This window comes from Schistocerca serialis, chromosome 3, assembly GCF_023864345.2.
Source record: "Schistocerca serialis cubense isolate TAMUIC-IGC-003099 chromosome 3, iqSchSeri2.2, whole genome shotgun sequence".
Classification (NCBI taxonomy): domain Eukaryota; kingdom Metazoa; phylum Arthropoda; class Insecta; order Orthoptera; family Acrididae; genus Schistocerca; species Schistocerca serialis.
This window is the reverse complement of record NC_064640.1, coordinates 606,303,263-606,321,909: the sequence shown is the minus strand read 5'-3', so window position 1 is coordinate 606,321,909 and position 18,647 is coordinate 606,303,263. Positions and strand designations below refer to the sequence as shown.

At 39.6% G+C, this 18,647-nt stretch overlaps 1 protein-coding gene across 5 annotated transcripts in view; it reads right to left on the bottom strand.

Moving 5' to 3' along the window:
* LOC126470490 (histone-lysine N-methyltransferase EHMT2) overlaps positions 1-18,647 on the bottom strand; it is a 279,877-nt gene that overhangs the window by 158,558 nt on the left and 102,672 nt on the right. For all 5 annotated transcript variants that reach the window (XR_007586217.1, XR_007586218.1, XM_050098362.1 and 2 more), the window contains 2 exons: positions 12,277-12,455; positions 6,477-6,638 (listed from right to left, as the gene is read on the bottom strand). Coding sequence is in view for 3 of the 5 variants with exons in the window: in XM_050098362.1 (XP_049954319.1) it covers positions 6,477-6,638; positions 12,277-12,455 (341 nt within the window). In the remaining 2 variants the exon portion in view is untranslated. The remainder of the gene's footprint in view (positions 1-6,476; positions 6,639-12,276; positions 12,456-18,647) is intronic.

The following is an 18,647-nucleotide window of genomic DNA, read 5'->3' as shown; positions in this document are numbered from 1 at the left end:
ACACAGACAAAATTGCTAAACTTTGAGACAAAGCCCTTGTTCAAAACACAAAACACACACACACACACACACACACACACACACACACACACACACACACACACACACACACACAGTCTCAGCCAACAACGTAGTACTGGCACTGCCATTCAGCTCGCTTGAGGAGTTGTGTTGGTTGGAGTTGGCAATAGGAGGAAGGAGCTGAGGAGGGGGATGGTGGGCTGGAAGTGAGTGTGGCTGGTGGCTAGGAATGAGAGACAGCAAGTGCATGGAATAGGAATGAGGGAATGATGAGCTCCCTCTGACGCATGAATGACGAACTGGGTTTCCAAAGGACTCCAGAACATGATTGCCAGTCATTTTATCCCAATAATCCACAAGAAAATAAAAGGGTTTTGTGAGTTACATGGATAGATTCAGATCAGGAAATTTGACACTGTCGCAAGTGATGATTTATAGGGATATCAATAAAAGAAGATGCGGAGGTGAAGTTAAAGTGGTCGAAGGGTGTGTGTGAACAAAAGTAAATAGAGAGAGAGAAAAAAAGACTATCTATATGGCTCCATACAAACCCTAATTTCTCTATCTTCACAGTCCCTACACTAAATTTACATTGGTTTTACAAACAGACTCAAATGCTGCTTCTCTAAATTTTCCCAATAGTACCTCACGAAAGGAATGACGTCTTCCCTCCAGGCAAGTAGCAATAGCCACCTCCTGTAAGAAGGTTACAACACGAGCTGCTTTTGTTGCACCAGCATCATTGTAGTAATGACTTGTTAAGATGTAATCTATGCCACAGGTCAAGTAATTCTGGGCATGCTTCAAGGATGTGGCTGAGTGACAAGGTCACTCCGCAATTGCACTGAGTAGTATGCAGCTGTGTCTGAAGTCAGTATGATCAACAGGAATGTGACAATTCTACAGCTTCTCTTTCAGAGAGGTGAAGGGATGTTCTCCAATTCTTGGTGGAGGCTTTTATCATTCAGAGTTTGTTGAGTCTGATATTGTTCATCCACTTTTCTCTCCATTTATGTAAAATACGGCATCTTAGATGAACCTGTAATACAGCTTCTGGGATTCGTACTGACATCAGGTCCAGTGGAGAGGCTTCATTATTTAATATATCAGCTTGATCAGTGATTGGTATGCCAATGTGGCTCTGTGTCTAGAAGAATACCACAAAGGTTCCTGTATTGTACACATTGTACAAAAGTTCACAAATCATAGAGACCAAGACTGAGTCAGTGAGTGATTTTCAATTGTCTCAAAACTACTGAGGGAATCACTGTAGCAGTATATAGCACTCTGTCATCAGGCCACAAGTTGCCCATCGGGACCATCTGACCGCCATGTCATCCTCAGCTGAGGATGCAGATAGGAGGTGCCTGTGGTCAGCACACTGCTATCCCGATCGTTAAGATGGTTTTCTGTGACCAGAGCCGCTACTATTTGGTCCAGTAGCTCCTCAGTTGTCATCACGAGGCTGAGTGCACCCTGAAATACGGCAACAGCGCATGGCGGCCCGGATGGCCACCCATCCAAGTGCCGGCCACACCCGACAGTGCTTAACTTTGGTGATCTGACGGGAACTGGTGTATCCACTGCAGCAAGGCCGTTGCCTTAAGGGAATCACTGTGCAGGAAAATATTTCTGGCAAGATGAGGTCTACATGTGTGAGAGCTTTACATATTACTACTAATTCCTCCATGTAAATGTTGAATACAGTGTGAAGGGAGTATTGATCTTAAACATTTCTGTCAATAAATGAATAGCCACATCCTCATCATATACTTTGGAGCAAAGGTTGCACAGTCGTGGAGGACTGAACAAAACTTACAGTGATGAGTTTTACCATCTGCATGATCCTCACTGCCACACTGGAGGTCCATTTGCACTACATGTCGAGGAATACACCATGGGAAAAGCTCCACCAGTGAAGTAGGTGAGCAAGTTATCACAAACAAAAAGAGCTCCTGGTGCACGTGGTTTAGCCTAATTGCTGCTGTTCTCCCTGTTCAAACAATTCCTAAGAAGATGGGTGTTGGGATACTGGAGAAACAATATGTAACTCTTAATATTCTAGCCAATAATAAATTTTAACCACAGAATTAGATAAGATTTCAGGACAGTGTGTCTTTAAAGGTGAAATGTGTGTTTCAAGAAGGCGACTATTGACAGGGCTCATGTAGAAGGCTCCAACTGCAAGACTGGCTCCAATGTGGTGCACAGGGTTCAGTAGGTCTAAATCAAAAACCTGTGCATACCTGTAAATGATACACCTATAGTCTAGTCAAGCTTAATGATTGGTCAAATTTCCCTACAAGCAATCAATCTGCTACAAAAGAAGCGTTTCTGAGGAAGCTTATGGAGTTTAATTTCTGCATACAGGTTGTCTTAGACTGTCTTATATGTGGTAACCATGATAGTTTGTGGTCGAACAGGAGTCCTAAAAAGTGAAAGTCGTTTATCACTTCCTCTTGTTGGTTGCTCAGATATATTTCTGGGTGCGAGTCCGTGTATGGAATTCCAAATATGTGTATTCCTGAGAATTTTGTAGGTGAAAAACCATAATTATTATTATCGGCTAATTATCAGTCTTCTGAATGTTTGAAAATTATGTTTTTCTGAGTGTAATATTGTAGCACTACCATACAAACAGAAGATGTCAACACACATTATTGGTGACACATTTTGTCCTGTAATGGTGGCAATTACGTTTATGGCAAACGCTCTTAACATTTAGCAAGCAGAATTGGTACTTTTTGCCACTGATAATAGAGTTATAATAAATGAGAAAACAGCAGAAGAATTTGTAAACAGTATTCTCCAAGGAATTATAAAATGGTTTTCAGAAAGATTTCGAAAGAACATACTATATTTAGTGCTGTACAACAAAGAGAGTCACACCAGCAACTGATATAGCACATGAGCAGGAGTTGCTAAATAGGATGTACATACTGATAAAAACTTGAACTGAAAGAAGTATATTACTGAGCTTCTCAAACAATTAAGTTCAGCTACTTTTGCTATTTTTGTAATTGTTAATCTTGAAAACAAATGAATTAACCTCCTGACATATTTTGCGTATTTCCACTCCCTGTGGTCTTATAGCACAATTTTCCAGGGAAACTCACCAATTAGAAAGAGTATTGATTGCAAAAAAGCAAGCAGTAAGACTAATATATGTTCACCCACGGACATCATGTAGGTACCTCCTACAAGCACCAGGTATTTTTAACTGTCATCACAATACACATATTTGCTAATGAAATTCAACATAAATAATCCATCACAATGTGACAACAACGGTGATGCCCATACCCACAATACTAAAGGGGGAAAATGACCATTATTACCCATTATTAAAGCTGTCAGTGGCTGAGGAGGGAGTTCAATATGCAGCAACAAAAATTTTTTATCATTTGCCCAATACCATGAAATCTCTGACAGGCAGCAAAGCAAGTTTAAAATCTAACTTAAAATCATTTTCATGTCTCCTGGACAACTCCCCCTATTCAGCTAACAAATTTCTATAAACACACACTCACACACACACACACACACACACACACACACACACACACACTTTAAGTGTAGTTGCGTGAGCAGGACCAAAAACATAATTTCGTTCATCAATGTTAAAATTAATCATGTATACATATTCTGCAAAATGACTCATTCCACATCATTTCAAAAAAAGAATTGTTCGAATGCTCTATAGTTCCTTTTTTCATGCAACAGATTCAAACAGGGAGCAGGGTTTGAATGGGGAGGGGGAGTTTGCTGAAAGAAAAATCCAAACTTGCAAAATATGAGCTAGTCTAATATCAATGGATTGCATGTCAACTAAAACCAACTTCCCCAAACCATCTGCACACCTATCAAAATTCTGAAAAAAAGGGGAAAGGTGAAGCAAGCCTTGAAACAGGGATTAGACTACAATATTCCAAAACAATGACTGAACACAGCACAGTGAGTAATCCAATTCATTACTTAATGATTAGCTAAGTCAGCATAAAGACTTAACACTGAAGTCAGTGAGTCAGTAGTCTGAGAAGAAATAGTCAAATGAGGAGGAGGAGGAGGAGGAGGAGGAGGAGCAGGAGGATGGCATGGTGGGGGTAACTGCAGCACAAGAAATGGGAAGTGCTGCAATAGCTTGCAGTCCTATGCTCACCACTTACATACTCACGAAAAAGTCATGGGCCCTCTAGGGAGGCTCAGGAGGAGGCAGCAATCACAGTCTATTCCTCAATCCTACAATCCTCCAGAGCTCAGTCACTGCTATCCTCAATCTACACTCATACCCTCCTCTCTGCAGCCTCCCAATTCCTCTGTTCTATCCCCCTGCCCCTCTCCTCCTCCCAGTCCAGTGCTTCACAACATCATTGTGGGCCACATGCAGCTCCTTGTGTATGGGACACAGTGATCTCACTGGTGCTGCATTCCAATCCCACACTTCTACCTGTACCTCCCAGTCATCAGCCATCCTCCTCTCCAATTCATCCTAACCATTTCAAGCTGCATTCTCCCCAATATAACCCAGTCGAGCTGCCATGCCAGTACAGTTGGACAGTGTAACCATGGAACGTTTTCAGTCTAGTTCATGTGTCTACCAACCACTCAACACCTGAACTACCCAGTAAGTTGTATCCTTTACTCCTTCTATTACTTAAAGATGTCAAATAGTAACAAAAAGTCCACTCATCACAACAGAACTTCGCTTATCATCTGGTGACTTAGTTACATATATAAAAAAGCAACTGCCTGAAAATATTCTAAACACTGCACGATATACCACACAGTGCTCCTCAAAGCAGGTGCACATTTCATTTCTATTTATACACATGTAGTGTCACAAAATGTTAAGAAACAAGAGCAATGAACATTTACAATTAACCTGGCCTAAATGATTTTGTATAGTTTAAATTTTGAAGCGGTATACTTTTACAGTACAATACACTGCCTGACAAAAAAAAAAGTGAAGCAACCAGAACACATTGTCGGTAGCCAATGTAATTTCACACATGCACACAAAATCAGTTGGTATATAAATGCCTAGAGTTGCAACTCCCTGTGAGAGTTAGAAGGACCATCACACTGCATCAGTGTTGTTCATGTTCACTGTTGTTAGCAAGCCTGGTACAGTATAAAAGGGGCACAAACAGTGTCAGACATTGAAGGATCACTATGAAGGACAGACACTGAGATACCACACACACTTGTGGGACAGCATTATCAGCACATGATAGGAATTTGAAAGGGGCTTCACTGTTGGCCTGCATTTGGAACTGAACATCATCAAGACCTGTGGGCCATTTAGATGTGACAGTGGCCCAACGTTGGACTGTATGGGAACATGATGGCAGACAAATATGTCGTCAATGTTTTTGGTCAACTACATCTGACCCTCACAATGTAGGACAACCTTACTGTGCACCAAGAACATTGTAACCCCTTCACAGCTGTGTCTGCCATCCAAGAGCATGTAATGGACTCACTGGAAGAGTCCAAGTCATCCCACACTATTGGGCTGAAACTAGCAGTGGCTGAAATAGGGAATTACTGTGTCACATGTATGGTGCCAATAACACCACAACACAAACACCTACATTTGGAGTGGTGCCATGACAGAGAAGCATGGACTGCTGATGAGTGCCATCATATCGTGTTCAGCGATGAATCGGAATTTTCCACTGGCCCGAATTATTATCACAGGTGAGTATGGTGGTGAACTGGAGAGAGGTCCCAGTCTTCCAATGGTTTGGTGAGACACAGCAGTGCTGCACCAGGTGTCACAGTGTGGGGAACCATCAGGTATGACTTCAGGAAATGGCCGATAGTAACTGAGGGAATTCTGATGGCACAATAGTACATCAGGGGTATCCTGTGTCCTCACACGTTACCTCTCAAGTGGCAATATTGTGATGTTATTTTTCAACAGGACAATGGTCAAACACACACGGAACGTGTCTCTACAGACTGTCTGGTTGATGTTGAGGTACTACCACGGTCAGCGCGATCCCAAGGCCTGTCCCCGATAGAGCGGATGTGACCAGTTCAGAAATCAACTCTGTCTCAGTACCAGCATCTAGGATATCATGAACCAGTTATAACAGTTGTGGGCCAGGCTGCCTGAGGGTAATACACAAATGCTTTATTGCACCCTTCCCAATCAAATCTATGTATGCATCCAGCCAAGAGGATGTGTGATTCATACTGATAAGTGGGCTCATAATGTCAAGTTCTTTGTAAATTTGACTCGATATTGTAATCGTTGAAATAACATATATACCTTCTCAATATATATTAAGTTTCACTTTGTTTCCTCCTCCCCTTCTGGGTGCATCACTTAATTTGTTACACAGTGTATATAATCTGAAGCTCTAGCCTGCAAACTACATTCATATCTGGCTTGCTCACATAAAAAGACTATATCTCATAAAGGAACAATGTATACGGATATCATATACCTTGAAGTGTTTATTTCTTGCTCTGAAACAACCTGCATACTGCAAGCTGTGTTAACCAACTGTGTGAGTTTTTCCTTGTCAAGTGGTAATGTCATCCCTTTTTCTCTCTCTTCAATTATGTTTTTCCTGCTGGATTCCTTAACTGTCATTCTAGCAGTTGATCTGCAATGTGAAATAGTAGCCTGATTAGCTAGCATACCAATAACATACAATTTTAATGCATGAGTGAACAAAAATTGGTTCAAGTGGTTCTAAGGACTATTGGACTTAACATCTGAGGTCATCAGTCCTCTAGACTTAGAACTACTTAAACCTAACTAACCTAAGGACATCACACACACACACACACACATGCCCAAGGCAGGATTCGAACCTGTGACCATAGCAGCAGCGTAGTTCTGAACTGAAGCGCCTAGAACCGCTTGGCCACAACGGCCGGTGCATTAGTCAACAGCTTCATTTTATTTTTATTAGAAAATATGTTTAAACTACGCACATTACAGTGAGTCATTGGATAAGTGACAAAGACTACAAATCCAACGACCCAGGGTTCAATCCTCAGTTAGTCTTACGATCTTTTCTATCACTTATTTCTTCTTTCATCTCTCACAACCATTTGTTAACATAAAAAAGGTCAAAATGCACAGTTGTTTGGAACTGATGTTAAACTGCATGTCCCCAGTAACTGGCCATGTTCAGCTGAAAGGTCAGAGGAAGTGACGGCATATGATTTCTAAGATCACTATGTCCTTTACTGGACAGTGGTGTTCAAATCTACCATTGAATTGAAGACAGGACTCAAATTTATGCTAAAAACATATTTTACTAGTGACTCACCCTGGCTTCACATGTGTAACACTAAGTATCTATGGCTGGCAGAGTTGTTTAGCATAGCAGTAATAAATTACATACACAAATCTTCCTTGTGAATGAGTGTATTCATGAACAATGTATCAAAATCCTTACAGTAGTTACTGAGATTAGCCTTCACATACACACAGCAAAACATCGGACTTTAATTTATAATATGTACAGCTACATCAAATCAGTTTTGTGAAGTACTACATCAGTCAAGATCAAATAATGATATGTCATCTGTAAAGAAATTTAATTGCATCATTGCCTGTGATGATAAACATTATTCTGAGTGTAAAGGCCTTCAGGAATGATGTAAGTTTCAATTATATTTGTGGATTAAGAAAGCAAACAATATCAATGCCAGATGGCTAGAAGAACAACTCTGCCACATTGTTGATGAAGAAACTACCCTAACACTAAGATGAGCAGGTTCCCATTTATATATAGCTATTCGCTACTCAAAAATTAAATAATGAAAATTGTAATGGGGGTCTGACCCCTATTGTCTGAAATACTTGTCCGACGTCTTAAACCACCACACTGCCTCACTTGATAATCACCGCTAGCTTCTGAAAGTCATCAATGTATGCCTTTTATGTTTCCTGCAACTGTCTACGGCATTTGATTGTGTGACTATCAGTATTCTCCCCAGGTATATTGAAGTTTTGTGGGACTGACGGTGCAACCAACCAATGGCTAATGTCATATCTAACCAAAAGAATGCAGGAAATTGTACTTAGTAATTCAACCAATGTAGTCCAGGATTATTATTCTGACTGGGGAGAAATAACATATGGGGTTCCCCAAAGGCTCAATCTTAAGTCCACCATTATTCCTCATATATGTAAACGACCTTCCGTTTAATATATGGCAAGCAGAATAAGCTGTTTCTGCACATGTCACAATAGTACTGTAATCAATCCAAGCATACATACAGAAATAGAAGAAATTGTAAACAACATTCTTAAAAGTATCGCTGGCTGGTTTTCTGTGAATGGTCCCACTCTAAGTTTTAAAAAGGAAACATATTCAGTTCTTCACATCTAGGGCTATTACTCCAATAAGTGTAACACATGGTGAGGAAATAATAAATAGGCTAAGGGTATTATGCCAATAAGTGTAACACATGGTGAGGAAATAATAAATAGGCTACAAACTTCAAAATTCTTAGGTGTTCATACTGATGAGAATTTAAACTGGAAGAAGCATATTTTGGAACTTTTAAAACAACTTACTTTTGCCGCTTTTGCACTTACAATCATGGCAAATCTTTGGGAGAAAGTAATCAATAAGCTGACATATTTTGCATATTTTCATTCAATAATGTCATGTGGGATAATGTTATGGGGTAATTCAACTTTAAGAAAGAACATCTTCATTGCTCAAAAACATGCTGTAAGAATAGTATGAGGGGGTACCAGAAAAAAAGCTGCATTATTTTCTAACAGTTATATATTTTCAAATTGTTTACAAAACAGCCTTAATCCCTTCAAAATACTCTCCATTACAACTATTACATTTGTCCCACTGGTTTATAAATGGCTGACAGCTCCTCCCTTGTTTTATCTTGGCTCCTTCAATGTTGTCACATCAGTGTTCTTTCATAGCCCTTTTCATGCATGGAAATAAGAAAAAGTCGCACGCAGCCAGGTCAGGCGAGTAAGACACGTGGGACAGTGGCACCACGCCATTTTTAGCCAAAAACTGTCTAACAGAGATAGCTGTATGTGCAGGTCCTAGGAACAAACTTGGCAGCAACCCTTTTCATTCCTAAATCTTCTGTTAAAATCCACTGAACCACACTTCAAGATAATCCACTAATCTCTGACAGTTGATCAATTGTCTATCAACAGTCTGTGGCCACAAGCTCTCAAATTTTTTCAATATTTTCATCGATTTGGGCACTTGATGGACATCTGGAATGGGATTTGTTATCAATCGACTTGTCACCATTTTTAAATCGAGCAAACCAATTATAATCTTAAGTTTTTCCCATAGTGTCATATTGGTAAGCTGGTTTCAACATTAAAACAGTTTCAGCAACATTTTAACTGAGTAGAAAACAAAATTTCACAGCTGCATGTTGTTCATTTAAACTTGCCACCACAAAACAACAAAACAAGAACAAAACACCACTAGCAAAAACTATCACTGCACATGAACAGAACAAACCACGTCAACATTGCAGGTGGCACTGAACTGGCAATGACTTGCACTATACACGCATAGCAGCAGAAATGGCAGAAATGCAAACTACACAAGCTCCATCCACGGCTGGGCATTCTGACTACTGCTTCACAGTATATTTATTCCCCCATAAAGTTTGTTGTAAATAATCCACTGCAGTTGAAAAGGAACAATTATGTACATAATTACAATACCAGAATGAAAATAACCTTCATTACTCCACATTAAGATTGTCTTTAGTGCAAAAAGGGATGTACAATGCTGCAACTAAAATTTTTGAAAACTTGTCCAGTCATATAAATTGTCTGACAAGCTGCAAACTAAAATCTGAAAACAAACTGAAGAAGTTTCTCCCTGACAACTACTCCTATTTCACAGAAGAATTTCTATTATTGTATTGTGTAAAAGTTGGTGGGTTGAATAACTGACTCACATCTGTATATTGAAAAACAAACAAAAATAAAATAAAATAAAAAACTTATAAATGTTCAGCCCATAGCCATATTTACAAATTAATTTGAAACATGAATGTAAAATGACTCATTCCACATTATTATGATGCATTGTGCAAATGATCCATGGAACATGAAACTACCTACCTACCTGCCTCTACAATGAATCACGAACATCTACATCCCATCTCTTCTGATGATTCTATTTTACGAAAACTGCATATCATCACTCCAAACACATTTATGTCTAAGATAAATACAGAAACACATTGATCAAGCATGAAACATTGAAACACATCATATCTTACTGTGTCCTTAGTGAAATGTTGGGCACCGTCTTATTCATTACAGGACCAGCTAACATTGTTTATCCTATTGTATAAATAGAAATTAGAGGAATTTCTATACTATAATATCCTAACTGCAATTCTTAGCTGTGTGTGTGTGCACGCTGCTGCTGCTGCATTATTCTGGCAAACCCACAGTAACATTACACTCACACATTGTAATTGTCACTCATCGCAGGCCATACACCAAGATATACTCTTGCAGATTATAAGCAGAGCAAACATATTAACTTCAGTATATCAAACATTTTTAGTGACGGTATAACATTTACTTGCTTATCATCTACACAGTTACCTATTTCTATACAGATACTTTTTACTTTGTCTTCAACAGTGGCCAGTGTGATTTGCTCTTAGTCCTTTTTTTCTACTTTTCACCTTTGCCAACCATGTGAAAAGGGAAGTTGTTGACTACTGATGTCCATTTCATGTAACACGATTGCTTTGGTTGGAGGTGTTTTATTTGTCCTATGTGTTGCTGACATATCGGAGCACTATCAGAAGGTAACACAAAGCAGGTCTGATATTCCACAAGCTCATATTTTGTTCACTAGTCAAAACTGAAGAACTGTACTGAAGGGCACAAGTTTTTTCACAGTATCTATATAAAATGAAACACACATCCTGTCAGGACCTATGGCCTTCCACTATATAGTGACTTTAGTTGAATATGAATTTTGCAGTAATTTGTGTTCATATCTGGCTTTTAAAAGTTCATTACAACCCAACATTTGATAAAGTAAATTAAAAAACAAATTACACTAAGAAATGCAAAGCAGTAGTAAAGAAATTCATACTAAGAAAATAGAAAATACAGTATTACTCCGCAAACTGGAAATTGCAGAAATGTTTACATAATAATAGACAATTTAAAATACTATCATAATATGAAGGAAAGGTAGTAATGCTTACAATAATGATACACTAAACTACTTTTGGTTGAGAAAAAGAACAACACAACAGATTGTGCAGAATGATTTTGTAATACTTATGTTTCTTTAGATAACTGAAATTATTTGTTGAGTAGAAAACACATTAACTGAAGCACATTATGCAGTGAAACTTTGATGTGGTTAGCATACCATATTGATTAACAGCATAACCTGCTAAATAAAATCTAAGAAGACGGATACACCATAGCAAAAGTAAATTTTCATCACAAAGACACAAGAATAAAAAAAATATTGCATTTGCACACAAACCTATGCTAAAACTGCAGAGGAATCTCCAATATATGTTGACAGTAGTGTGCAATGTAGAAACCCAATTGTAGTCTTACGTTAGTGACATGGGAATGGAAAAAACCACACAACACCTAATAGCCATATTGTATTATCGAAACAAATTACACACACTTTGTATTATTACTAATACTTTTTATTCTGCGATATGTTTATCATGTTACGCCATGATCTTAAGATGGTCTGTTGAGCTACATTACTGAATTGAGGGCAATTTTTTTTTAAAGATGTTGCATGCTCTTTGCACATCATCACTACAAATGTACACTAAACAGTTACAATTCTTTATATAGTCATACTGCTTTTTTTTTTTACTCACATAATGAAGAAAACATTGTTCAGGCCAACATATGCACACAAATATATTTCAGCACCCAACTTCATAAAGATTAACAATGTGTGAGAATCCATGAGGACAAATAGTGCCCAATATTGGTTCAAATGGCTTTGAGCACTATGGGACTTAACATCAGTGGTCATCAGCCCCTAGAACTTAGAACTACTTAAACCTAACTAACCTAAGGACATCACACAACACCCAGTCATCACGAGGCAGAGAAAATCCCTGACCCCGCCGGGAATCGAACCCGGGAAGTGCCCAATATTGATATGCTTCTTTTAACAATGGTGTAATATTTATTCTAAAGTAAGGTATGGCAGTAGTAGTAGCTACATATCTTACACACTATGGCACTAACTTGATCAGAGAACTTACTCTTTTCTTGGTGGTTTCAGTTCAGGAAGGTACACTGGAGTTTTCAGAGTACTCAGAGTCAGAGTACAGTCCACTGGAGGAGAGACTTCACCACAATGTGGGCATGATAAAACTCCTCCTTTTGTAACCTGGCACTCTCTGTGATAGAAGTGCTTACTATTGCACATAACAAAGTTCCCCTGCAATAAAAGTATTAAAGAATAAATTTTACTCTTCAAATAAATACCTTTATGAATTACATCTGTAACAGCAGTTGACAAAATGAACTGCTCTGAATTTATGCAGAAGACAGCTTTACTCTCTCATACCCTGCAAAAATTCAGAAATAATACATTGGTGAAAAAGTTCATATTGTTTTTGTTGTGTGTGTTGGTATTCCAGTTGCTATGGGTTTATTTATCGATAGTCAGTTTTTATTTGTAATTCACTGTTGCTATTTGAGTTTACATATTGTTGTTTTGTCATTTGGAGTTGTGGATGCTACAAAATGGAGTGCCAAGTGGAGAAATCTGAACATTTCTGTCATATTATTCTGAGTTCAATAGAGGGGTGACAGTAGTGGAAGCAGCCAGAAACATTTGTGTGGGGGAATAATCTTACCGGACAGAGCACAGCAAGAAACTGGTTTTCTCAGTTTACGGATGACTGTTTTACGTGTTAGTGACTCTCCAATTTCAGGAAGACCTTCGGGGGTTTGATGAAGATCGTTTAAATGCATTAATCCACAATGATCCACATAAGTGTATGTGACAACTGGCAAATGTCATCAACAGTGATCATTCCACCATTGTATGGCATTTGCATGCAATGAGAAAGCTTCAAAAATTGAATGTATGGGTACTGCGTGCTCTAAGCTAAAAATTACAAATGTCAGCAGGTGTCCATATGTGGACCTCTGCTTGCTCATCATCTACTGGTTCATGAACAATACCGATCATCCCTATCCTGTATCATTATTGGTGACAAGAAATGCATCTTTGTGCTAACACAAGGAACAGAAAGGAACGACTGAGCACAAACAAAGCAGCAACTCCCTGTACAAAGATCTCCACGCATCCACAGAAGATAATGTTATGCATCTGGTGGAAAAGCGATTTTGTGGTGTACTATGGATTGCTTCCCCACGGTGTTACCATCACTGCTGACATTTATTGTAAACAACTGAGATATCGTGCAGAGAAAGCCCAAGAACAATAACAAGGAAGACTGTGTGAAGTGATGCTACTCCAGATAATGCCTGCTGGCATTCTGGTTGACTGACAAAAACTACCATATGGGAGTTCACTGGAAAGTCTTCCTGCACCTACCTTATTCACCTAATCTTGTGCCCTCACATTTTTACCTTTTTTTCCTCTATATCAGACAACCTTCAAGGAACTTTCTTTATGGTTGAAAATGTGCTCTGAACATAGCTCAACAAGTTCTTCGCCTTAAACCTGCACAATTTCTACAGTCGCGGAACAGAAAAGTTAAACCAGCATTGACAGACTGTTGTAAATAGTGAAGGAGAATATATTATTGGTGACTGAAGTCTCTGTTGCGTGTATCTGTTGTGTTTATTAAATTTGTCGAAAAATACTATGAACTTGCGCACCAACCCGATATGTTCGCTAGAAGGAATAAGAACAAATATGCATGACACAAAATTAACTCTACATTTACACAGAATATTTGGTAGGCAGTATTGTGACTTATTTATATGTATTGACAAAATGGAGTTAGATGTCTAATTGAGTGAAAGCTGCATGTACAATGAATTTAGTATTAAATCTTCATCATCCATGTAACTGCACTCAATTTTGTTCTGAACTGTCTGCTTCTGCTAGACAATAACATAACCAGTTTCTTTTGAACTTGGTATGACTGACTAAAGCTTTTCTTCTCACAAAGTAAAATATGTAAATGCAGAAATTATCAAGCTCACATTAGTGTCAGTATGTGTGAAAATAAAACTTTCTGAGGAAATCCCTGAGGAGTTTGATACTACACCACTGTCAGAAAGAGTGATTGGCTGTCCCCAGTTCTCTTGTGCGTTTTGGAGCTTATTTGTGCAAGTGAAAAAGAACTGGACAAGAAAGAGCTGTTCAATAAAATGCATTGGAGGATCCAGAAGCAGTATCGAGATCAACTGCCACAGATATGGGTAAAATTTCTGTGATCCATTCTATGAACACTAGGGCAGCTACCGAGCACAGAGCAGATAAATATATTTGATGTACCTTCACTCATGACGAGGACAATTTCAGACATTATGCATCCATACAGTTCACAGGCCCACTTACAGAGGCCACCTCGGTCGGCCCCCTGGCATGCCCTGTGGAGCTGCCAAAGAAACAGTATTATTGAAGTGATCGCGAACGAGTGCTCAGCCGATTCTGTAGCCTGTATTTCATTGTATCTTACGTGTTGCTCTATAAAGTACTATGTTCCATAAATTGTATTTGTTCTTGCTATAGCAGTCTTAGAGCAACATAGGGGGGAACAATATGCATAACAAACTCCATGGTACGATAGAAAGAGTTGACTGCATGGCCGCCCACTTCATACATTGTAGCGCCTACTGCATGGGCATCCCACTTCACGTCCAACCCAACATGGGATGCCAGCATCACAGGTACAAAGTAGACTAGCGTCCAAGTGGTGTACACCGGGCAACGTAACTAAGTTACAGCTAAATAGTCTACAGATATAGGCTGCTGGACCTCTGGTGGTTGCAAATTACCTTAGGATATCCCAGCTGTTAGAGGCTACATAGCAATGAAGCAAAACAGTTCTGCCAAGAACTACCTGACAAAGGACTTAGGGAATACCCTCCGGCTCTTACAGCTAAACATAGAGGGAACAAGCAGAGCAAAAAGTGAGTATCTCACTCAAATATTGATTGAAAACAAGGTGGACGTTGTTCTACTACAGGAGCCCACTGCTCAGACGAAACCCAACTTCATTCCAAGTTTAAGCTCCCTGGCTACACGTTAGCTGCTGCGACATACCATGCAAGTTACGGATCTGCAACATATATCAAGAATGATGTTGAAGAGGTAACAGATGTCCAAACAAAAACGGAAAATAACATCCATACCATCAGGCTGAAAGTTGCCAACACAAAGATTGTGAACATCTATAAGCCCCCAGCACAACCATGGGTAAATGAAGCTGCTCAAAATATTCCACACCCAGGAATAGTAATTGGAGACTTCAACAGCCATAACACACAATGGGGCTACAGAACCACAAATGAAGATGGTGAGAAAGTATCAGAATGGGCTGAAATGGAACGCCTTTTCTTACTATTTGACGGGAAGGACAAAGGGACATTCCGCTCAGCTAGATGGGCTCAGGGCTAAACTCTCGATCTCTGTTTCGTTACCACTAACAACAAAGGATTACCCTTGCAGAGCAGCAGGAAGGTGCTCAGTGATTTCCCTAGAAGCCAACACCGACCTGTACTGGTGAAAATTGGACTCAAAATCCCAATTGTGAAGTCTATACCAAAGCCACGATGGAACTTCCAAAAAGCCAAATGGGAAAAATTCTCTGAAGAGGTTGATCATATTATTCATATTATTCAGTTTATTCCACCTAAAGTTAGGCACTACGACAGCTTTGTTAGACTAATTCATTCCATTGCCAGAAAACATATTCCAAGAGGCTACAGAGAGAACTACATTCCTGGATGGAGCCCTAGATGTCAAGAATTGTATGACGAATTTAAAACGACTCGAGACACCAAGGTAGCAGATGAATTGATTTCGGCCCCAGATTCAGCTAGGCAAAAGAAATGGATGGAACTAACTGAAAACATGTCTTTCCAACACTCTAGTAAGAAAGCTTGGAATTTATTAAGAAAGCTTGGCAGTGCCACAAAAGTTAATATCTTATCAGACAAAATAAATCCTAACAAAATAGCAGCCAGGATTGTTAATATAACAAGAACACCAAGCAACAACAACAAACAGAAAGCCAAAGAAATAAAACATGAGCTAAAGTCTAAAATGCCTCGAGCACAGCCTTCCGAATTTGCACAGAAAATCTCGGCAGCCGAAGTTGTTTCAGCCCTAGATACTCTGAAATCTGGTAAAGCGGCTGGTTGTGATGGTATATACCCAGAGTTCCTTAAACAAGCTGGCCAAGGTGCAGTGCAGTGGCTAACTGCACTGTTTAATGAAATTCTCGCAACAAGAAGACTGCCAAATCTTTTTAAGGAAACTAAAATAATTGCCATCCTGAAACCGTCAAAATCTGGTAACAATCCTGAAGACTATAGACCCATTGCACTTCTAAGTGTCTGCTATAAACTGCTGCAGAGAGTAGTCTATAATAGAATTGCACCAACTATCCTGAAACACATTCCTGTAGAACAGGCTGGCTTCAGATGAGACCGCAGTTGTAGCGATCAAGTGCTAGCGTTGGCAACATACATGGAGAAGGGCTTCGAAGACTTGAAGAAAACAATGGCCGTGTTTATTGACCTAACATCAGCATATGATACAGTGTGGCGGAAAGGCATGCTTCTTAAGTTCTTAAGAATAATTCCATGTAAAAGAATTGCACAACTACTCAATAACATGCTGTCCAACAGGAAATTCCAAGTTCACCTGAACGGTCAAGTAAGCAAGGTATACAATTTAAATGACGGACTACCACAAGGATCAGTATTGGCCCCCCTACTTTTCAATTTATATGTCGCTGACTTGCCAGAAATGAAAGCAAGAACATTTATCTATGCTGATGACATAGCCTTGGTGACGCAGGCTAACGATTTTACAACTTCAGAAATGACTCTCACTCAGGATCTGCGAATTCTAGATGAATTTTTTAATGGATGGCGACTCAAAGTAAACAGAAATAAAACTGAATCCTCCACCTTCCATCTGAGTAATAGGCATGCTCGCTATAAACCGCAAATTTCCTTTAGAAATCAGTTGCTGTTATATAACCCATTCCCAAAATATCTCAGCGTGACCTTGGATCGTTCGCTAACATATAGAAAACACCTAACTGAAACAGCTTTAAAAATGAGAACCAGAAACAATATATTACACAAACTCTCCGGAACAAGCTGGGGAGCTAAGGCATCAGTACTCAAAACAACTGCCCTCTCACTTGTATACTCTGTTGGGGAATATTGCAGCCCAGTATGGCTGAACAGCGCTCATACAGCCATGGTAGACACGCAACTGAATGTAGCCATGAGAAGCGTATTCGGGACAATAAAATCCACACCCACAGAATGGCTACCTGTTCTGTCTAATATTGCACCACCGAAGTTACAACGTCAAGCAGCGTTGAAAAGGGAATGGGAGAATTGCTCCAAGAATCCCGAGTTATCGCTACACCAGGACTGTGATGCCACTCAAAGGCAACGTCTTAAGTCCGGGAAACCCTCCTGGAGACTTGGAAAAAGGCTTACTTCTGAAGGATTCCAACCAGAAACAGCATAGCGGGAAGAATGGTTCGCAGCCAATCCCGATTCTGCAGGTCTCATTGCTGCTCCTACACAAGTACCTCCTGGATTCCACTTACCTAGGAGGTCGTGGACCACCCTAAATCGCATATGCACCAAGCACGGAAAATGCCAGGACTTGAAGCATAAGTGGGGAATCGCTGAAAGTGCCAAGTGTGACTGCGGACAACACCGACAAACAATACACCACATAGCCACAGAGTGTCCCCTACGGAAATATGCTGGAACTCTGACCAGCATACGAGGTCTCTGAGGAAGCAATCTCCTGGCTGGATACTTTAGATATTAACCTATAGTTTTTATTACAACTTGAAGCTCTGTTTGTCAATATTACTGTTTATAAAAACCACATTTTCTCTTTTACATGTAACTCATCCTAGTGTTTTTATCCGTATGTATATTATTGATTTATCGATTTAATCTAAGACTTATATTACCATAAATGAATGTAATCTATTTTATTTGTAGCATATGCATATTGTGTTACCAGGAACATCATTGCTGTTCAATTCAAATAATGTATCCTTGATGCCAAACGAAATAATAAAAAGGATGTATATTCACCAAGAAAACCTACGTCGTCTGTGTTGTCAACACAAATATTTACCGGCAGCCAGAACACAACACAACATCAGCTCCCCACCAACGGCCAACAGAGACCGCTACTCATTCGCGGAGCCCGCAGAACAGCTTCACCAAAGGTCGCAGCTAGCCCAGGAACTACTTTGATATGTGAGGCACATGATCGCAAATAGTTCCAGCAGATACATCCACCAAACGGTCTTTATAGGGCGCCGTACTGCCGGCAAACGGCAGTTTGATGCACCGCTTGGAAGTATACAGAGCTGCCACCCAGCAGCCACGGCCAGATGCCTCTTCTAGATGGCTGATCTCTTCCAGATGGACT